Raw genomic sequence first — 23,206 nt, 5'->3', positions numbered from 1 at the left:
TAGTCTACTGCCACAGCAGAAAGCAGAGTTCTACAGTTTCTAGCATGCTAGACCTCCTTTGGAGATTCCAAACACCACCAAAAAATAGTACTTTTCAATTCTTTCCTTACTCTACACTGGTTCACTACCAGTCAATCTCCTTCTGCATTTCCAGGGCACAGAGGTTACTATCCCTCTTCCCTTGCCTGCACTGATTCCATTAGAGAGGGTTAAATCCCATGACTACGCAAAACGTACTGAATGGTCTTTTCAGCAAACCACATAAGCACGTGCTTAACATCAGGTATGCTTTATAAATCCTATCAGCTTTGTTGAGCACAAATGGATATAAATAAATGCTTATATGCTTTTCTGAAATAGGCCTGAAATGAAGACAGCCCATGGGATTCTCTGATGCTACCTAGAGTTCTCCAGCCTCTTTGTGTGTCAACATGACACATCCAGGTGACAAAACTCAACATGCAATCCCATCATGACCCAGGCTGACCACTACTTAGACTTCACTAGAAGTCTCTGTGATTGCTTCCCTAAGAAAAAAGGAATGCTCTAATTTGCTCAGGTTTTGGATTTTGCTCCAAGTTGTGATAAAGCAGCTTTTGACCAATTTTTAATGGTGCAATTCACTGTATAAAAGCAGGATCCTCCAATTTTAGCTCAGCAAATTTCCATTAATTTATTGATGCTATTAGGTATCTACCATTCTTGCCTCTCAGACCCTTCAAGGTTTCTACATGGTATTAAACTGCTCTGTCCAGCAATATCTTTCTCTAACTTAAACACACCTTTCACTTTGGCATTAATATGAAACCACTAGAAGGGATACTTTCCTATTTCCTTTTCCGTTCTGATTTTTCTGTCTTCCCCCACTGATAACCTGAGTGGGTAGAACCTCTGCTCTATTCGAAATGCTAATCTATGCTTAAGTCATGCAGCATCCCCAAAATAAGCAATGTAAATTGTATTTGAAAGACCACTGTCAGCAGGGAACACACAGTAATGTGCTGTGGGAATCATAGCGTCTCTCACTACCCCTCCGCTGCTCCAACCGCTCTAACAGGGAATCTGGGTGCCTCCCAAAGAGCACCAAACAGCAAAACAGCAAAGAAAACCCTTTTACCACCTGTCCCCTAGGACTGCGGAATCGCTCCAATCTACAACTGTACTCTCCGTCTCCCTGGCAAGTCACTACACCTAGCAGAGCAGTGGGATGGAATTAAAAACTGTCCCAGAAGATGCCAGAATATTAAGAAATGGTATTTTCACCACTGGCTGCCTCCTTCTTTAGCCATCAACGAGGAGAGGTAAAGGAAAGGGGAAAAAAAAACATACCAGCAAAAGCAGAAGGAAAATAACAAGGTGGGAAGGGGACAGAAGGAAGGAAGGAAAATGGGTAGGTAACCTGGAATCGCTCCAAAAGCTGGAATGTTGCCTCCGTACACACTACCCTGGAAAAGAAATACACACAAGCTGTGCCAAACAGCATGAGGCAGAACAAAGTATGCCCACGACAAGTATGCTTTCATGCTGCTGCCAAACTTAGCAGAGTGCTGCACAAAGTGCAAGGTCAGACCCACAGGCTGTAGTGAACAGGAAAGCAGATGCGGTCAAGGTAACACAGCCTAAGCTACGTGTTTCCTCCCAACATAACCACAATGAACTGGGGCTGGGGACTCCACCAAGCCAGCCTCAGAGGTGGGGATTTCTTTTGTTTTCCCCCCACATAGTCTTCTGTACACACTGAAAAACAGATTCTTCCTGTTACCATGGCACTGTTTCATCACTGGTGTCTGAGCACAGTTGTAGACACAGATAAGACACCAAATCCTGGACAGGAAGGTGAAGAAGGGACAAAATTCAGCAGTCCATCACCACGCAGCCACAGTCAGCTCCTCTGGAGAGGCTACGTAACAGCTACAACCGCCATCTGGCAGAGATAACCTCACCTGAACTAACACAGGTCAGTCTTGGGCCTGTTATTAACTAGCATATGATACACAGTCACACTATGATTTAGACAGGGGTATGACACTGTTTTCTGGAGGCAACCAGTCTCCAATTGTCCATTCCTTGACTGACATCTGAAGGAGTGAGGGGAGGTGATGGCACTGTTAATAGTCCCTCACCCAAGCCATTCAATCTGGTTTACTTTGTGATGACAACTACAGCTCCAAATATAAGTGCCAATTAAACTCTGACCTTAGCCGTGAGAGCACGGGCACTTGACAGACATGTTCTATCATATGCCTCTACATATCACCTACACACCACAGACCCAAGCTTTTTAACATTTCCTTCATAGGATGTACAGAATCTATACACCCAAGAACCATGCAAGTATGCTGACCAGACAAACACTGCTGTCAGCCGGTCTTAAGGTCTTAATTCATTCTACGCTTGTGGGGCAGTCTAGGCATGAAGTACTACAGCTGGCTCAAGGCAGTGTCAACAAATGCCCCTGAAAGGCCCATTCCACTCTGCTTTTCTCCCCTAGCTGGGATGGTTGCATTTTTTACCTTCTCAGTGGGCTGGATTGTGGAAGCCATTGCTGAAAGCTAACCCTGCAAATTGGAAAGAAACTGATCCTGCTCACTGCACTGCTCAAGGGAGCTTAAAAGAAACAGAGCCAAGGGTCCATACCACAGAGAGGACAGGTCCTTTTAGTTGCAGCAACAGCTTAGACCTGATTAGGGTGACTGTGAAACTGCACCTCTAACTGGGGAAGTATAATTAGTCAGAAAGAAAAATCTCTGAAATTGACACACTCAAGCAGAAAAACACAGTGCTTCTTGACATCCTCACAGGTCAGAAGAGTGGGACGAAGGGAACGTTAAAAGACTACAAAAAGCATATGATTTGATGTCTTCTGGGTGTCTATTTTTAAAAGACTCTGCCTCAAGTGTTCACTTTGCTGCAAGTTTATTGTTTTATGCCTTAAAAACAAGGGTTCTGACTTTCCACAGCCCTGCACTTTCTGTAGTCTTTTACACCTGTGTAACGTGTGAGCAGTGTGGGTGTAAACATTACTATTCTGGTTTGGTAGCATTTGCCACCCACTTTGCCTAGGTGTGAATGACTGCACAAGGTGCAAGGCAATGGTGAAGGTACTGCGGGGACTCTTTTACACAGATCTTACACCCATAGTAATATGGTGCACAGATATGTAGAGAGAGCAGAAGGAAAGATACATCAGCTATCTGCTGAAAAAGCAATCTGGCAAGAGGGCTTACCAAGCACAAGCAGCTCAACCGATTCTTCATTCTTGCCCTCCACATCATCTGGTGTGATGATAAGGCAGTAATAGAGCCCACTGTCTCCCCACATCAACTTCCCAATCTGAAGGTCTGCATCTGAAAGGCAAAAAAGAAAAGTCAGGCTTTCCCTCCAACACCTATAGGAAGAGTGAAGTGATGAAAGCACTGGGTCTGTCTCCACGTCCCAACCCATTTCATTTCCTTATTAAGAAGAGGGATTAACCTTACCCAGAATTTCACAGTATTCAGGAAAAAACAACAGGCTCAGGACTCTGTAGCTGTAAGTGGGAAGACAGGTAATGCTGCAGAGGCAGCTCACTCTGCAAGTGCCGAGAGCAGGAGTAACTAATGTCACTCTCTGTCCTTCCTATCGCCTAAGGCCTGGGATCCCAAGATTATTCATGCTATGCAAAAAGGGTTTAGACGGTGTCTCCTCTACAGCACTTCAGTCACCCGCCGAAGAGGTTACACAGAGACAAAGGAAAACACTCCCCCTTGCTAAGGCTGATCACATACTCTCCACACTAAGGAGCCTCCACTTCTGGCTAGGTGGTCTCCCAAGTCAAGCAGAAGCCTTGCACTTTTGAGGGACAAGGTTTCTCATGCAGCCTTCCAGACCAAATGTTTAAGGACCCTGCTACCCCCCATCTCCACCCAACTTGACTTCACCCCATGGAAATCTCTTCCTTTCACACTGCCCAAGGCTGTGTGCATTCAGGTTCACGACAGGGTAAGTTGGTGAAGTCCAGAGTTGAGCAAACATGAGGTATAGGATAACTTTGGTGTTTTGAAACTGGGAAAAAGTCAGTGGAGTTTGCAAGGAAGAAAAACCTAACCCACAGAGACTGAACTCATACCTCTCTTGCTGGCACCCCTTTTTTAAGGAAAATCTATATACCGAGCAATATGCAGAAGCCAGGAACAGAAACCTTCCACTTCATCAAAGGGAGAAGAATGCTGTGTCAGGGTTGGGGACCTACATGGAGTCGGATGAAGGGAAGCACCAAAGGAAACGACCTTTAGGCCTAGCGTTGGTTGGCTGAATCCTAAATGTCTGACATACAGCAGGTCCCTTCCAGCAGCCTTTTCTAAGGGAGTTAACTGAACAATTACTGCCAGCCTCCAGTATCCCAAATTGCTAAGGGTCCATTCCAACCCCCACCAAGCATCCCTGGGGTAGGATAGTTACCATGGACAATGCTGACATCTCTTTCCTTATAGAAGTCCCCTATAGTGACGGCAGATCCTTGTTTGGAGGCCACGACACGAACTGTCCTCCTGCTGTCCACACAGTCCAGGTAGGGATCCCAGTCCAGGTTCCTCTTGCTCATTGTTTGTAAACCAGAAGTTGCCATACCCAAAGCTTCTCCCATCCGGTCCTGGCAGTAAGATTTAAACCTCCACTGTACCACAGCTGGTTGGGTGGAAGAAGTAGAGAAATGGCAGCGAAGCAGAGCAGGCTGAAACAACATGGCCACCTTCTTCTTCTCGGGTACAGTGACCTGCAACCCTTCCACCTCAGCTAAAAAACAAAAACATGAGTGTCATATGCCTCGGCATGGCTTGAAGAGGGAGCTGCATTTTACTGCATTTTATCATAGCATCATTCTCCCCACATACATAAAATTAAAACCTCCATCTGTTTCAGGTGCTAGGGTGCAATACTCCTCAATGTATGTAAGCAGGGATCTTGGCAGCAGAAGTTTGCTTTTTTCATAGCCTACAGCCACAAGGGAAAATACACCACGATGGGGCTGAAGGCTCAAATGTAGTATTGTTACACTCTCTAGAGACCCTAACACGGTAGCATGAAAATTCACAGCTTATATGGCAGGTTCACAGATAAGGAAGAGATATTTTAGGGACAATCATACTCCACTTCTACAGCAGGTCAGCCAAGGGGCCAGATCCTGAGTTCATAACAATCCCAATGCAGAATAAATCACCCCCCTCCCAATTTTGGTGGCATCACACCTCCTCTTTGAAAGTCAGGCAGCACAGAGTGCCTGGCCCAGCCTGTTGTGCACTGGTGCCCAGTTAGTGCTGCTTGCTCTGCCAAACTCTAGAGATGCATGAAGAAGTGGATCCAAATCGCACAGCTCCTGCCAGGGCTGGCATGTAGCACTGAGGAAAATTGCTCCATGTGGGAGGATCGGAGAAAAATGGCCCAAACACTCAAGTTTTTCACATTCCTAGGGAGGAGATGGATCTCAACACATAATGTTTATCTACCAGCTGACAGAAGAGCTGCAGCCCAGAGCTGATGTATTAAGGCCTCAGAGAAGACGCATGGGAGTGCTGCCACATCCTCATGTAGCTTAGGGACAAGCCGAGAGTCAGTGAGCAATGCCGGCAGAGTGTCCTCAGGAGAGTGAGGCACTCCATCTACCCACAGGAGAATGGCCAAAACCTCCCACACACGCCCTTCACTGCTTCCCTCCTCCTTGCACTGCAGGCAGCAACGACTGGAGAGCACTTACGCAACACTGGAAACGCACGCTGACACTTTCCCAAGCAGGGATGTGCCAGCCTCTCGAGGCACAGAAACAGCCCAGGAGCAAGGCAGGGAGCATCTAAGAAAGAGGATGTTTGTAACCAGGGTCACTCTCTGCATCTGAGTGGCAGCAGGGCTTGATGGTGGCGGTTCATATGAGAAAAGGGAACCAGTTTCAGCATGGAAAACGCTGATGAAGGCAGCTCCCAAAACCCAGTTGCCACACACCCCAATGCCCACAGCAGTGCACAGTGAAAAACAGAACAAGACACAAGGAAACATTCAAGAAAACAAAGCAGAAGAAGATGTTTACACAACATTAGGAAGGACTGATTGACTTAGGGGAAGCTTAAGGAGGAATGAAAGACTGATGACAAAGAAAGGCTTCCTGATGTCAGGAAGCAGTGGGAGAGAAGGGCAAATGCCAAGAAAGAAAACAGAGTAAGGATAAAGTATCAGGTATAGGAAGCAGAAGGAAAAGCAGGACGACAATCACGGAAACAGGAAGCATACATTCAGCTGGAAGAAGCTGAAGAAGGTGTCTCAGCCTAGGTTGAAATAATTTCAAAGGGCTGGAGCCAGGCTGCAGGAGATTAAGAAACGATGTAGAGATGGAGGAAATGGAGTCAGCAAAAATAAACCACCCACTCCACAAACTAGAGATGAAAAGGAGATGGAAGCTGGCAAAAGAAAGTGAAATGACAGGAGATATCTTTAGGATGGGGGAAAAAAAAGGCACAGACTAAAGCACTGGAGCTCAAAGCAGACAGAGAGCAATAAATGCATCAACAGTATGACAACAGCAGGCATGAAGGGACAAGGTGAAGTTGGAGACAGCTGCAGATCTGAAAAGCAAAAACAGGCAAAGATCTCATGATCAGGAGCCAGAATGAAAAGAAAGTGGAGAGGTTGGACCAACACTGAATATTCATCTCAACAAGTTATCAATGTCCAAACTATAAATCACAACGAAGTCTATAAACACCAGTCAGGATAAAAACACAGTATGGACAGAACCTAGAGGAAAGCATATTTCAGAGAGGCAAGATAGTCACTGATACTAACAAAGAGTTACCGATCTAGGCAGGATTTGACCCTGGGGACTACTATGTGGAGGCTTGCAGCGCACAGGGTGCTATGGCATTTGCACAGGAATGCTATACCATGCATATAATGAATGCATGACATTATGCACATCGTACTTGTGCCATGTGGAAGTTGCACAGATGTCATTAGTTTTGCCAGAAGTGCCTGGACCCAAATCCAAACACCGAAGCGTGGGTGTTCTCCAGAGTACCACGAAACACAGCTGAGGTCCCAACAAGATGCTCCCACAGGAGAGGCAGGGGCGTGAGGCAGCTCCTCCACTTTCCCAAGGCACAGGCAGAGACATAACTCAAGAAGCAGCAGCTGGGATGCTTCTGCCAGGCCTCCTGTTCCCGGGGACAAGAGGGGCCATGTGGCACTAAGAGAACGTCACCACTTGCTTCTTAAGGTGAACCAAGTGGTGATGTTGTCTTATTCTCTCCTCTCCAGAGACCCGTGCTTCCCGGGTTGCATCGAATGCAAGAGACATGACGAACACCTTGAAAAATGAATGGGTGCAGGTCAGACCCATATCTGGCAACTCTGTGCCTGACCCCATGCAGTCTGTGGCCAAAGCCAGCATGTGACACGGGCCGGTCAAGTGACTCATCACGTTACTTCAGCTTCAGGGATAAAACAGTGACACAGTGAATATTTAAATCTTTCCCTTGTGAACCAAGCACGCTGCTTAGTAAACACAGTGCTTTCAGCTAACCATGCACCGTACCCCTCCTTCCCTGTTAATGAGATTAATGAGTTTGGCAAGCCAGGGACTGCTTTAATAAATGATTAGCTGAGCTTTAGCAAATTCTCATCTGACTAACTTTCCTCAACCCACCCCCATGTGAATGTCTTTATCAAGAAAAGAAAATAAAAGCAGCTTTTGGGAAAACACAGGAATTCTTTTTTCTACCCAAAAGCATCTGGGAGATGTGCAGTAAAAGATCTGGCATCTTATATATCCTATCCCAAGCTCTTTATTAACTTTTAAAGTATTCTTTTCAGATCCTTTCCAGAAATAGCATTGAAGAGCAACACAGTGCCTCAGACTGAGATACTGGAGCAGTGGAAACTCTAGATCTATTTAAGTCAAATTATATATAATTATATATGGCTGAACTGGGAAATTATACACCTGTTATTTCCTCTGCCAAAAAAAAAAAAAAGATGAGAATAGATTCATGTAATACGTCACTGCTGTAAGAGCGTCCATCAAAAAGGCCAACAGGATGTTCGACTGCCTGAAGACAAGATGGTGGCTTTACACCTATCAGTTATGTCCACACACGGGAATTAGAGAGGTCTGCTTAGGACTTCCTCAACTTCAAGAAGGAACTGTTGACCTCAAAAATCTCCAAGAGACTAGCCAAGATAAGAAAAGCCCCAGGTGTATCACAGGACAGAACTCTGGGCTGTTTATACAGCAGAGCAAAAAAGAGTGAAAGATGTGAAAAACGATGACAAGCTTAGTGACAGCACTGTGGTAACTCTTTGCCTACTTTAATACAAGTAGGACTAAAAAGAAACTGAATTGTGCTCTTTTATGTTTTGACTGACACAGACAGAGCAAGATTAGCCCTTATTTCAAAATCGTCATGGAAATGTAATTCGTGCACTCCAGAGAAGCAACCTGTTCATTGTGAATTTCACAAAGTTTGAACTTTCACAAGAAAAATCTAGTTTGTGGTAGTCTCATGACTACATGACAATTTTGCTTTCCTTCTTTCTTGTTCCAAATCCCCAGAAAAAGGTCTGCAAATATTAATCAAGTGCATCTTAAAAACATAGATATCCTTACTCTCAGAAAATAAAAAAGAATCCAGGGATTTGTGCATCTGTGCATGTGTATATATACACTCTCAGAGAAAGAGCTTAAAAATAATCACACTCCAGAAATATAATTGTATGGGTTTTGTCTGTTTTTCATTGGCAATGTGCATTTACCTCCTTTCTCTGACTCTTTTCCTGAACTATCCTCAGATCATGCATTCAAACTATGCAATCAACATTACACACAAGCTATCACTAATACATTTTAGTGGTGATTAAAGAAAATTCGAGGAAGTGATTATAGAGGGGGATATTTGTAAGGGCGCATTTGAGCCTTGTGAGCCTGATCTTCGTAAGCGCCTTCCAGGAGTAAAAGAGAGAAGGCAATCAAGAGGTGGTAACTTAGGCTCTTGTTTTTCAGTTGCCCTCCAGAGAAGCCTATGCCTCCCTGAGGCTACATGAATCTCAGGAAGACTTAGCTTCACTACACAGCCTTAAGTTAGCCTTTATGAATAGAATCATAGAATGGTTTGGGTTGGAAGGGGCCTTAAAGATCATCTAATTAGAATAAAGTTGATCTGAAGCACTAATCCTTGTAAATAGTGGCAAAGCCAAATACTGTAGTTCAGAGTGACAGGTCTCAGACCGCATCCTTGTAGCACATAGATCTGAGTCCAAAAGAAGGCAGCACACGTTATTCTTCAGGTCAGCACGGGTCTCCCTATCTGTGCATGCATCACAACTCTTTCTTTGCAGTTACTTGGCTCACGCTACCGCTTGCCTGAGGCAGTACAGCTGATGCTATGAAACTACAAAAATTTCATCCCCCGATTTTATGCACCTTTATTGATAGCAGTGGCAGTTGTGCACACAGGAGAAGGGAAGTCCTTGGGTCCTGAACCAGGCACCTCAGCAAAACTACTCCTAGACTACACCTAAGGGCTTTGGTAGAAAAGCGTATGTTCATTGGTAACAGATAGTGCTCCTGGGGTAGTTTATAGCACTTCCCCAAACAAAATTAACTGTTGGGCAAAAGGATGCTATACCTTTCTTTTTTGTGCCTTGGCTACTACGCATCAATTAAAAGTGTTCTTTCCCCCACTGCTGAATACAGGCACACCATCCACACTTTTAAATATGGATCAAGCCTGAATCAGGAAGTGCAAGATCTGGGCTTTGAGAATGAAAAGTCAGAGATGATAAACAGATGTGTAAACAGGTGAATGGAGAGCCAGCGGGATCACTGACATTGTGTTGTACAGATTCTTGCCTACACATGCTGGACTAAATCCAATCCATGCAATTAATCAGCAAAAGCCGTCACCATCAGATTGTGTTGAGTGGCTTATGGGAAATGAATTGGATGTCTTGGTCTGGTTCCTATCAGACTTGTGTTCTTAGCTCCGTGGCCATTAATTGTCAACTTTTTTAGCCAGCAAGAAACCAATGCCTAAATAGGTCAGCTGCAGCTGAGGTGAAAGCATGGTCCTGCTTTTTATAGCTCCATAGCAAAACTGAGAATTTCACCTCCCTAACTGCTTAACCTGGAAAGGGGCAAAACCAAAGCAGTCATAGAAAAGCATGGCCTTGCATGCCCAACACTCACAGCACAGAAGCTCAACGGAAAAACACTCCATGTAGGACACAGCCCAGACACTGCAAACTGACTGCAGCAGACATCAGGCTATTCCCTGCTCTTCCCCATTCTCTGTGACGCTGTCCCCCAGGCACCCCATGCTCCTGACTTCTCTAGGGAAGTACACAGGGAAGCCCTGAAATGGCAAGGACTGCGTAAGGGCTTTCACAAGAGCTCAGGACATTTCATGGGCTTTTCTAGGTATCAGTCTCTCTTCACCAGCTTCCCTGTGCTCATTGCACTCTCTTACAACCTGCCCCTTTCACATATTCACGAAAGTGACCCTGGATGTTTTCAGGTGAATTATCTCAGCTTTGGCCACCAGATCAAATCCAACCTGTCTTATTACTATCTGAAAGCTGTTACAATTGTCAGATGGCTCCTCATTTACAGTCTTGGTTCAGCATCCCAGAAATCATTCCCAGAACTATCACTCAGCAATTTGTCACCACTAGAAGCCTGAGAACAAAGGAAAAGAAATGGGAAGAGTGTCTCCAAGCCATATAACACCAAGCCGTAACACCTGTTCTCGGGATGGCATTGGGATTTCCACTGGTGCCAGTCCCACTCGGGGTGATCTCACAGGAAAAAAAAGTAAGAAAAATGTGAGATTTCTTCCCAGTTACACTACGCTTATGCAGTGTGCAGCCAGTCAAGGCAAGTCAGACAAATACTTTAAATCAAGGCAGATAAAACAGTCCATCCATTTCCCAGCCTTCCCAAGAAGGCTGCTCAGTTGGCCAGGAAACAGCAAAGCACAACTGTGCTCCAGCATGCCCCCTCTGCCTGCTCTCCTAAACTGTGGCTGGGAAAGCAGAGGTAGTAAATCTACCCGCCTTTGTACTATACCATTGCACTGCAGTGGCTCTTCTGCATAGGGAGAGCAAATGGGTACCAAATGCTAACTTAGTGGTGAAAAATTACCTAAAAGGGAGAGAAGATCACATTTTAATGAGAACAGTCTTCTAACTGTAATCTTCCCAAGCTTACCCTGAGTCATGAAGCGGAAAAAATTTTGCTCTGCTTATTCTGTAGGTAAAACTGGAGTTCAGTCTCCAGTGCAACACTTCTCTCTAGTTTTGAATGCACTGGGAGTTACAGCATCAATAAGAGTAATGGTAAACACGAGGGAAGGATTCATTCCAGAATCAAGCTGCACTTGGTAGTTTACAAGAACGAGCTTTACATGGGGGCTTAAGGATACTTGACAAATTGTACCTTCTTTTTCTAGAATGAGAACACCACAGTCCCACACATATCCTAACCCGTGTCACTTCACAGGAAGGAACAAAGGATGACCTGCTCTTCATCCTTTTGCTGTTGTTATTAAAACACTAGCTTTAGGCACGTGGGAGAGCAGGGCAAGGAGAAGAGATGCCAAACCAAATCCACTGTACCTCACGCAGGATTTCTCGAAATTGCAGTAAGAAGTCACAATGCATAAAACCAAACAGAAGATAAATGCAAGAGCCAAAAATTAAAGACAAACAAAGGACAGAGAGGAATTATTGCTGGGAGGAAAGGAACTGCGAGTGCTGATTAGAAATTTCTCAGCCCACCTCGAGGAGGGAGGAGGGGAGAGGAGGGGGAGAGCCTCTCTCTCTTTCTTGCTCCCTTTTGTCTCCCTGCTTCCTCCGCATCTTGCACTCTGTCTCCTACCCTGGCCCCTCCACCTCCCAACCCCCACTTCTCCTTCCCAGAGCGGAGTGTACCACTGGCTGGATTAGGGCTCCTTACCTTGATGCAGACCTTTCATTCCTTTGCACAGCCACTGGGGAGAGGAAAATCTTGAATCCATGTTTGCTAGCCTCTCTCCCTTTTCTGTGCACACACATACACGCTCACACTCACACACACACACCTTTGCTTATTTGCTTTCTCTCAGCCATGAAAAAGGACAGCAGCGCCTGCTCCATCGCTGGGCGGCAGCGGCCAGGAGGCTGGAGGGGAGCAAGCCAACACCGGCTGCCTCCATCTCTCAGCACACGGCTACGGCTAACCTGTTGCCTGCCGGAAGCCTTTGCCTGCCGGCGGTCGACAGCACCAGCGGCAGGCAGTCCTGTCTCAAAAGCCCAGGACTAGAGGAGACTGGAAGGACTTCCTACTGCAGCGGTACCTCTCTCTCCGCATAGACCTTGCACGCTCTGAACGGCGGTCACTGCCAGTAATCATGAACTACCTTTAATGGAGGGAGAAAGGTGTCAACAGCCCAGCCTTTTAGCTTGATGGAAACGTCCTGATCTAGCCAGACTTGTCCTGATAATGAAGCTCTTTATTTAAAGAGGGAGGAATGTAATGTCATGTTTATCTACACCCTGTACTCCTTTACCCTGGATGCTATTTATCAGCACACTACTATGGCTAGTAGGAAAGGAGTGGTAGTTGTGGGTGCGCTGGCACTCCAGACCAACTCGGTGAAGCAGGATAAGTTCAGAAGCAGCCAAATGGCAGGGAGAGAGGCAAGGAGGGAGGATGAGCTGGAAGCTGCCGAAGCCCCAGATGAGGCCGTGAAACCCTGGAAGGGATCAGTAGGCAGGCACCGGTGTTGCAAGATGACTCAGAGTGAAAAAGCAAGGAAAGGGGTGGGTGGGTGGTGGGAGAGAGGTGTTATGACTAAAAGCCGAATTTACTGCTTGTGAATCCTAAATCTGAATAGGAAGAGGGAAGAGCCTGAGGTCTTTTTTGTGGGATACACTGGTGGTGGTGCAAAATATATGCCACTTAATCCAAGCGTGTCTGTTTCTTCTTTCAGCCTGTAACCAGCCTGCCTGGCTAAGTCAGCCTGCCGCAGCTTTTCCTAAAGCCTCCTGCTCCTGCCTGTGCCTGGCTGCTGCACCGGCTCAGAGGAGGCATATCCTGCCCCTGACCTGGCAGGGCTGCCTCTTTCTCCCCGATTCCCGCCCGCCTTGCCGCTCTCATTCCGCCGTAATCCCTACCCTCTCCCCTCCTTGCTGTCCAGCTCTCAGACCCAGCCCCCTTTCAGCTTGGTCCCCCTGCCCTCTCCCCACCGCAGAGCCCTCTCTGCTCTCCTCTCCGGCTCCCCTCCCCCTCGCCTGGGGAGGGCTCGCCCGACCTCTCCGGGAGCCGGCCGGGCCGGAGGAGGTTGCCGAGCCGCGCTGGGGGAGGCAGTCCCGTCCCACGCTCACAAAGGCCGGCTCACAGCTGCACCATCACCGGCAAGGCCGGATCCTGCCCCCCCGGAAGCCGGGGCAGAGACAGGGCAGCCCCCTCCTCTCACGCCTCTGTTAGACGGCGTGTGCGGCCAGGACACCGGGAAAGGAGAAGTTCCTGCGATTGTCCCCGGCCCGGCGTGGGCGGGCAGGGGGAGCCGAGGGTTGTCGCCATCCCCCGGGCACCGCGACCAAGGACACTCCGGTCCCCCCCGCGCTCCCGCGGCCGGCTCCCACCTTCCCCGCCACAAGCGCTGCTCCTCTCCCCGCTCCGCGGTAAACAGGGGCCCAAGCGCCCCCCGCGGACAGAAGCGCCGGGGGCCCCCCGGACCTGCCCTCATGGCCGGGCCCGGGCAGGCGGGAGCCGCCGGCTGCCTCCCCCCATCCCCTGCGGGACCAGCCCTCTCCGCGAAGTCTCCGCAAACTGCGCGGCGGGGCGCCCCCCGAACAGCCCCCCCGCCCCCCGCAGCTGCCTCCGCGCCCGCCGGGCCGTTTCCCCGAACCTCCCGTTTTCGCCCTCGAGAAAGAGAAGACGTAGAGCCCGCCGGGCACGGCACAGGCACGTCGGGGCCGCCCCGGCCCGCAGCCCGCGGCCCTACCTGCGAGCCACAGGAGGACGATCCAGCCCAGGACGTGCCCATCCATCTTCCCGCTGGCCCGGGCGGCGCGGGCGGGCGGGCGGCGGCAGGCGCGGGGCGGGGGCGCCGCGGGGCGGGCGCGAGCATGCCGCGGGGCGGCGGGAGAGGCCCGGGGGCGGCCCCGCCCGGCGCGCCCGCAGCCCGCTCCGGCAGCCGCCTCCCGCAGCGCCGCCTCCCGCAGCGCCGGCCGGCCTGGCGGCGAGCGGCCGATGCCTCCGCTCCGCTCCGCGCCGCGCCGCTCCTCCCCTGCCGCCGGCTCCCGCGGCGGCAGGCGGGGCTGGGGCGGGGGGCGCCGCCGCCGGGAGGCAAGCGGGCGATGGCGCGGGGGGGGGACGCGGCTTCCCGAAACTGCTTCCCTCCCTCCCTCCCTCCGGCAAAGGCGCGTTTCGGTTGCCGGGGGCTCGCCGCCGGGGCTCTTCTCAGCCTGCGGGCACCCCCGCGCCCTCCCCTGCCGCTCCTTCGGCCGCCCAGCCCGGAGCGACGCGCAGCCCCCGCCGGGCGCGCAGCCGCCTCTGCCGCGGCCCCGTCCCGGCTCACAACTTGGCTAGTAAGCACTCGAAGCCGTCCGCTCCCATCATCCATCCTCCCCGAATTAACCGAATGTGTGTATACCTTGGGAACTGAATGTAGACCGTTCCAGTTCCGAATTTCCCTGGGGGGTTCCGCTTCCAGCGTGGGCACTGCGACTAATTACTGTGCTTTTAGATGAAGAGGGGATACACTTTCAGATGAGGAGGAGGGTGTTCTGGCTGGTAGTGATGGACAGCCGGGTTGGGGGGTGTTAAGTTTTCATGCCAACATGATACTGGAAGGGGATGGAAGTTTTTTGGGAGGAAGGGGACAGCCAACTAGAAATCCAGCTGAGGACGATCACTTTTAAAAAGATGGATGTCCCTCTGAAATTAAACGGTCCTGGCCGCAGCAGACCCACATGTATACATATGTACTGTACTTAAAACTTCTAAACTTCCCGAGAAAGCCAAATAAGTGAGTGGAATTGTTCACAGGCCTCGAGCTGGCTAAATAGCAGCATGCTTTCTTCGGTGGCTCAGCACCAAAGCACCTTCCAGCGTGGCACTCACCATTCACAGCATCCAGCACAGCTTCCCTTTGCGACTTGTTCGCCTTCGGGCGTTTTTCTTTCAGGGGCTTGGCTCGTGTTCATAACCAAAGTTCGCATTCTGCAGACATCAGTGATCCACATGGGAGATGGGAGTAGTCTTCAACTTCTTCTCTCATCTGGAATCTGCCAAAGAACATAAACGATTCTGATTTTCCAACACAAAGTTTGGCCCCAGAAGGGAGCGGCGCTAGGTGTGTCCCCCTGCTAAAGGCAGGGTGCACAGGGATGCCTGCAGTGAAACTGTACAAGCCATTTGCGTGCTAGCAGGTATTTTCCAATTGCCTGTAGATTCCTCACAATTTTGCCTTTCAGACTGAACTTCTCTACAGGCAAGATAAGCTTTTTTCAAAAGCATGAATAAAAATAGATCAATAATTTCTGAGTAAGAAAGCAAACCAGCATGTTTGCTATGATAAAAGATCTGTTGAAACATTTTGGTTGTTTTTGAACAGTTGTAGTTCCTCTGTTAATATAGTTAAAGTGGAATTAAGCAAGGAGACAACCCCTAGGCAGCCAGTCTGGTTTTAAGTGTTTTATTCGGAGCTATTCAATGTTATTTAAAAATACATTTCTCATAGAAGTTTATTTTTATTCAACATTGCTTTTAAAAAAAAAAATGCACACCCACCCCAGTGTCCCGATGTTCCTCTGACCTGATGCATTATGAATTTAACTGTTCTGCAGTACTAGCTAAAAGCCATTATTAAGAACTAAGACCCTGTTATGCTAAGTAATGTACACACGCAACAGCGCACAGCGCTCTTCTTCAGCAAGTGGTGATCTGACACCCCCCTGCCTTTGTGCATACTTGCAGGTGGAAGGCAAAATAAAAACCCTCGTTAGGGCCACAACTTCAGCCTCAAGAAACAGATGTAGTTCCAGAAAACTCAGATGGACCTATAATACTTTGCATCAGCTGAGGGCCTGCCTCACCGTTGTTACATATCTATAGGATATAATCCATGAAGGTTGTATGGGCTGAATTAAGAGTCCTAAAAAAACCACAAAGCTATTTTTTCCCTCCCTCCCTTAATCATTTTACCAGATAGCCCTCAAAATTTCAAGTGAAACCCTGCTGCCTTGCATTTCCGTAACTTAATTGGCCAGGAGTCTGATCCAGAGTTTCCTGAGACAATGTTGATGTTGATATTATCTTCTAAGTTTAACACTGGGAGCAGTACAATCCCTTATGCGTCACTATTGTTAGCTATTCCTAGTTTTTTCGGGGTTTTTTTAATCTACTCCAGCTTTTGCAAACAAATTTGGCATACGTCAGTTTTGCTAAACTTTTGACTCACAACAAAGGAAGGAAAGATTTTCAATACAAGGAAGCACCATTGTTTTGCATGTAACGTTGGATTTATAGCTGCTTTGAAATTTTCATACACTCAAACTCACCGTATGGTTCTTTTTCACTTAATGTGAGCTGTCATTTGTATATATGCATGTATGATGGATGCCCGAGCCCTGAATAGATGTTCCAGATCTCTGCAGACCTTTGATCTGAGTATTGCAACATCTGAGCAGGCTTAATAGTTAGTGTTGGGATGTTGTCTTCCATTTTAGCCAGTTCTTGGAGACAGAAAGCTGCGTGACTCCAGTTAGCCCTATTTCACCTTCAAACAGCGGGTAAATTCTTATGCAATTAGCCAGATCGCTTCAAGCCACCGCCCAGCAGGGATTCTCTATCCCCTGAAAAACAGCATACTGGTAGACTTCAAACTTCATCTCCCTCAGTCACTTGACAACCTTGATACCAGATGACCAAATTCCCCATGCCCGTCCTGCATAATTTAGCCCCAGACTGAATTGGAAGAATACCATGCTGCAACACCGTGTGATAGAAGTGATACTGCAACTCTGTTTGGAGCAGTTCTCTAAGCAATGGGATCATGAACAAATTCAGGTGAACAACAGGGAAACAAACTCACTTTTTACTCATGCTGTAGCTGGCTGTTTTCTTTTCAACTACTTCATTCCTCCCTCCCTGCTTTCACCTTCCAGTACCGGTCTTTTGTGGTCATTTCCTCTGCTGATAAGCAGAGTCAGCTTTTTAATGAGTTACCAGTGTCTGGAATGATTTACACCAGCACCTCACTCAGAATGACCTGTCTCAGCAACATCCCTGAAAACCCACTATGCTGCATGATAATACTTCTTTTCATGCGTACTTTTGCACATCCATTCAGTCCCCTGGATTTCCCTTGTAGAAATTTCCATAGAAACAGTGATTTCAACAGCTTTCTGGGATGTCATACTAGATTCAGCCATTAGACACTGTTCTCTTGATTTAGTACTGAGACCAGCACATTACAGAAGCTATTAGGTGACACATCATCAAATCATAGTGTTTAGTGAGTCTCTTCAGAATAGCTACTAACTAAAACTTTTCCTTGTTTGCTTTGTTACACTGGAATCTCTTATTAATCGTTGATAGCTTCACAGCAAGCCATTGCTGAAATATATGCCACAATATATGTTGGTTTTTTTCTGAGCTGTGTGGCTACATTTGATAGCAACAATAATACAGAGCTTTTACTTCCCATTAGCGTCAGGAGTGGGTGATACAGATATATAAACTGCTTTTGTTCTTAACCATGATGTTTGTACCAACAAATGTTTAGAATATTTAATGGAGAAATTTGACTTTCTCATTCCAATGAACCTTGAGTTCTGCAATATAAGTTCAGCATCAGAAAAAACCCAAGAGAACAGCACTTTTCTGTAGTATTCGCTCCTCTGCATAAATTTCTCGTGCTGCTCCTGATTCTTTTTTAGACACAAAAGTCATAGTGTACCTTTGCTACACTTTCAGAGGGAACCTGAAATTTTCATTTAAGTAAAACGCTAAGTGTATATCAGCAATAACGTTTTGTGAAGTTATGATCTAGGTACACAATCATAAGTAAATCATCCCAGCTCACAATCTTTTATGTGTCACTGTATGCAAAAATACACAGAAAAGGAATGAGACAAACTGTGCTTTCATATCTACAGATAATCAAGGAGATAACCGTTGTTAAACCCTCTACAGTTTTGGCTGTAGAGAAACTGTGGGCAGCACAAATACTTTCAGGGAGCTGGAGTTCACAAACCAGACTTTTCATAGAATCATAGAATTGTTTAGGTTGGAAAAGACCTTTAAGATCATCCAGTCCAACCATTAACCTAACATCATCAAGTACACCACTAACCCAATTAAGGGTAGAGTAGCAATTTAGTGTTTCCTGGCTTGGTGGCTGGATTATTTTGTGATTGTCTAATCCAGCTTTCTTAATAAAATAGGCCACATCACTTTGCCACACCACATCCTGTTTGAACTACAGCATATCTGTTAGAAAAAGAATCACAGAATACTTTGGGTTGGAAGGGACCTCACCCTGCCCCTAATTTCATCTAACTTCACCTTACAGTACTGCCAAGCTAGATGGAAGGTCCTTCTTAAGGCATTTCTGAACAGAGGTAACGACAGACTATGACCAAAGCACCCTTTAGCATTCTCTTTGGAAGCTCCACAGACTGTTATTTTGCTACATTCTTGAGCTAACACCAGTTCTGGAGGGAGCATCCCAGGCACAGCTGCTAAAAGCATGAAAGCAGAAGTACTACAGCATCGTCACTCCTGCCTAATATTGGTTTGTTTATCCTCCCAGGGATCATGCTGTTAGTCCTTTTGACAGAGCATCACGTGGGGAGCTCCTCTTTGGTGGATATCCCACTCTATCACCTACGTTATTAACTATTTCTTCAATCTTTGTATCATTTGCAAGTATCTGTGATGACTGTATGTTTCCTTCAAAGGTACCAATGAATATTTAGTAGTATGCAGCCAAGAAATGACTTAAGAAAGATCTTGCTGAAAATGTGCAATTACAATTCCTCATTTAAAATTACATTTGGAGGCACCCTAAGCTAATGTTTTAACTGGGGACCGGATGGTCTCTGTATCATTGCATTTCCTTGATTTAGCGTCGTGTGGTCAAGTCATATGCCCCATGTGTCTGAATGCATTACCTTTAGTAACCACACTTAATATCTTTTTGATGCAATTACAAACCAGTGTGACATAATCTATTTTCTGCAAACCCATGTTGACTGGCATTAATTACACTACTTTTCTTCAATTCATTATTGAAGCAACTCCTGTATCAGTGATTCTATTCTTTTGCCTGGGATCCCTGTCAGTCTGACAGGTCTGTAATTACCCAGGTCATCCTACTTAGGGCCAGATCCAAAACAAGGCTTTGGAAAGTTTTTGGTAACTAACATTTAGAACTGCAATCTAAAAACCCCTCATTCAGCAGCACACATGTACTGTCAAAGCTGACTACACACTTAAAATTTTCCTTCTCTGCATTTCCAGATAGTCCTGAGCACATAGATGTCTAACAAGCACCCAAGCTAAGGCTTACATACGTCTGGGTTATTGCAGCCAGGTCCCTGTTTTCCACCTGAAAACCTAGTCTTATCAGATAGTAAGGATTTCTGGTATTTGTCCAGGATACTGGAACAATGTGGTGGCTTCGCTGGAGCCACAGCATTAAAAATATTTGAAATTTATGGCATAGAGGGGATGCAGCTGTACCATGGGCAGCTTGTTGCCACGTACCTCATAACATGTTTAGTGGTTCTGGGACGTGCTGGTCAGTAGGGTTACAGCACTTGCGTAGCAAGTCCCATGCACCCTACAACCCCGTAACTTGTTGCACTGCTACTCCCAGCACAAACGCTGATATTTCTGAAGAGCAGACAGAAGCATAGCACCTTTCACTTCAGTTCCCCCAAAAACCTGGAAGAAAGATGCTGCTATCACCTGTGAGGCCTGATCCAGGACATTCACAATAGGTCTAACACTCAGCAAAGCCCTGCACAGTGGCAGACAAGGGAATGAGGATACGGCTTACCTTTTGTAAAAAGGCCTCCTGACTCCTAGGTGTTCAAAGTCACATCCTTAATCATACAGCTGAGATGAAAGGCACCCTCTGCTCCTTTTGCAGTTGTGGCACTGTTCAGAAAGAAACCCAAGATTCATTAGGTCAAAAGCAGTGAGACCAAGAGAAAGCTGATGGCTATAGCTTACTGGTTAAATCATTTGCCTAGGGAAGGGAAAGCCTGCAGGTTCTGATCCCTGAAATGCTCATGCATTACATATGAAACGATAATAATTACTGGACTGGAAAGGCAAAGTTCCCACTTTGTATCACTCTCCAGGGAAATTGTAGGTTTAAAACCTCCATAACCAGGCTGAGAAAGACATCAGCTGTGAGATTATGTGACAAAAGCTCGTCCACACACCCACAAAAGAGTGTAGAGACAATGGCATGGGGGTAGCCCAAATAATACCCTGCCCTGGCTCCTCCCACACCCATCACTAGAGCCATCAGCCCATCAAAGGTACCTAGGTAGCTTGGAGTTAAGTGTTGGCATATCAAGTCATTTAATTGAATTAACTGCTTTAAAAAAAAAAAAAGAAAAAAAGTAATATATAAATACTAGCACAACACTTGCTTTTATCTGCTGGAATGGCCCCAGTGCTACAAAAATTATTTACAAATCAGTACAAATGGTCCAGAGAACTCCTTTGCCAGCTAAGTTAAACAGTGGCCAATCAAAGAGTTACAACAGTTCCTTCAGAGAACACTGGGCTCTCCCCAGTGCCCTGGAGAAGAATACTGATGGCATGGCACTCTGAAGATGATCTGCTCCCTGTTTTTTCTCTGCCCCCCACCCCACGTAGGAAAATCCGTTCTCTCTCCACTGCTTATGAATTTTATTTTCCAGCCACACCTCTAGCCCTAGGAGAGCTATTACTGGAGCCTTGTGTTTTTCAAACAGTTGATGCACACATTATCTGAATTTCTTTAAAAGGAAGGGCTGCTAAAGGGTGGGTCCCAAAGCGGCACACGAGAGCAAAGAACATGGTGTGAAGGAAAGTAAAACAAATGTGCACAGATGCACTCCTAGCAATAACTCTTAGGGTAATATAACAGTAAATACTTGCCTTTCTGCCTGAAAAACTAGACTCTATGCAGAAGTTTGTATTTACAAGATACAAGTTATTTCTTGCAGTCTCTCCTCAGAGATTTAGCATTAATGTATCAGGAACTATACCAGAATATAAATGATCTTCCACAACAGTGGAAGTGACTTTAAAAACGCTCACCTGTTCTCATTGAGTTTACATCACGATTTTTTAAGTTTTTAATAATGTGACTGATGACTCCTGTATGTTTAACAGCAAATTCTCTAAGTGGTTCACAAACATAAAACAAACTGTTTCACTGGATTTGAGCAAGACAGAATAGCCTCCAGAAGACTAAACGGCGCCAGCATTTTTTAACCCTCAGAGAAACCAGCCACCAGTGAGATGCAAGAGCAATCTGATCTGACCTTACCTGCCAGCAGCTCCAGCAGTGACAAACATTTCAGCCAAAGATTTAAGCCTAAACAACAGCTACTTCCTTTGGAGTGAAACAGACTTACATTACCTACCCAGAAGATGAAAAAAGCAGTTTGAGGGGAAGAGGCAGAGTTTTCCAGTGATTTGGTAACACATGGAGGTGTTTTATCACCATTTTTATCCTCATGTCTAGGTTTATAGTAAAGTAAAGAGGACTCTGGGATAGAGGATTGAAAAGAATCTTCCAAGTCAGGGCTACACTGTTCATTTTTATCAAGATTGTCTGGGTAGCTCCACTGAAGACGGCTGCGTGAGAAGCAGTGTGCTAGCTCTTGTTCCGCTGCGCTACACAGGCTCTGCAGGAACTGCAACCGCATGCTGAAGGAGATCCCCCAAAAGATAAGGGGAACAGTGAGGAACGCGGGAGACATCACATGCCTGAGACAAGCAAAACCTGGCCAGAATTTAATCAGGACCTATGCCAACACTGCCACTTCAGTAACCCTGTCTCAGGTCAAACATAGGGTCCTCTGTTGCAGGCAACCAGATTTCACAATTCCTTCTGTAAACTGATTGAACTTTGTTTTAAAGCCAGTTGTGGTTATTGCCCTGCTAATTTCCTTTTTGTTATTATGGCCAGTGAATGTAATTTGGTTTTTGATAGAGGTCAATAGAAAGCTTAAGGGGGGAAGCAACGCGTGCTGCCCATCAAGATGATGCAGATCAGATTATTTCCAGCCTTTATCTCATCTGAACTGTGACTCACTATGCAAACTTTCAGTGAAGGAAGTGTCAATTATGTCAATGGGATAGATGAAAGGAGGAAAAAAAACCCAACAGAAAACAATCCAAAATCACAGAAAGGGAGTCTGGACAGCAGCCTCAGTTTTGTGTAACATGAGCTCCCAAATTATTTTTAATAAGCAAGTTTGCCTTGCCAAGCACACGCCTGCCCTCTCACCACCTCCACTTTTCTACCACGTATCCCAACACCAAACCCAGGCCTCTTAACTGAAGTTGGTCTTCACCTCTTCCCTCATTCCTTCCTGCATCTCCTGGGACCCTACCCCCGTTATCTGTCACCCCCTGTTCTCACCTAGGACCCCAGGTCCTGGTAGTGCTTTGAGCACTACTGGAAATGCCAGAGTAGGCACATCACCACACTCATCTTGTCTCACAAAGTACCGGCTCCTCGTGAGCTTGCTGTCAGGGAGCAGCAGGAGCCAGGCTGCTTCAGGTAAGAGAGGAAAGCTGGGAGCTGAGCGGGGACATGCCAGCTGCAGGGCAGGCACCTTGCCAGCCAGTGCCCAGCCCTACACCGAGATCATAGAATCATAGATTCGTTTAGGTTGGAAAAGACCTTTAAGATCATCAAGTCCAACCATTAACCTAACACTACCAAGTCCACCACTAAACCAATTAAGGGAAGAGTAATAATTTCATGTTTCCTGGCTCAGTGCCTGGATTATTTTTTAATTAAAGTAAAACTAGGAATCATTAAGGTTGGAAAGGACCTCTAAGATCATCAGTCCAACCATCAACCCAACACTACCATGCCCACTAAACCATGTCCCAAAGTGCCACATCTACCCATTTTTTGAACACTTCCAGGGATGGTGACTCCACCACCTCTCTGGG

General features: G+C 46.7%; 1 protein-coding gene across 1 annotated transcript in view; it reads right to left on the bottom strand.

Annotated features, from left to right (window-relative positions):
• Positions 1-14,052, bottom strand: part of ILDR2 (immunoglobulin like domain containing receptor 2) — a 36,236-nt gene extending 22,184 nt beyond the window's left edge. Inside the window, exons 1-3 of the mRNA XM_075723022.1 lie at positions 14,007-14,052; positions 4,441-4,773; positions 3,228-3,347 (exon numbers count right to left, since the gene is read on the bottom strand). Coding sequence (XP_075579137.1) covers positions 3,228-3,347; positions 4,441-4,773; positions 14,007-14,052 — 499 coding nt within the window. The remainder of the gene's footprint in view (positions 1-3,227; positions 3,348-4,440; positions 4,774-14,006) is intronic.
• Positions 14,053-23,206: the final 9,154 nt, after the last annotated feature.

The sequence above is a fragment of the Pelecanus crispus genome, chromosome 1, assembly GCF_030463565.1.
Source record: "Pelecanus crispus isolate bPelCri1 chromosome 1, bPelCri1.pri, whole genome shotgun sequence".
Taxonomy (NCBI): Eukaryota; Metazoa; Chordata; class Aves; order Pelecaniformes; family Pelecanidae; genus Pelecanus; species Pelecanus crispus.
The sequence above is the reverse complement of the archived record's forward strand: the minus strand, read 5'-3'. Positions and strand labels throughout refer to the sequence as shown.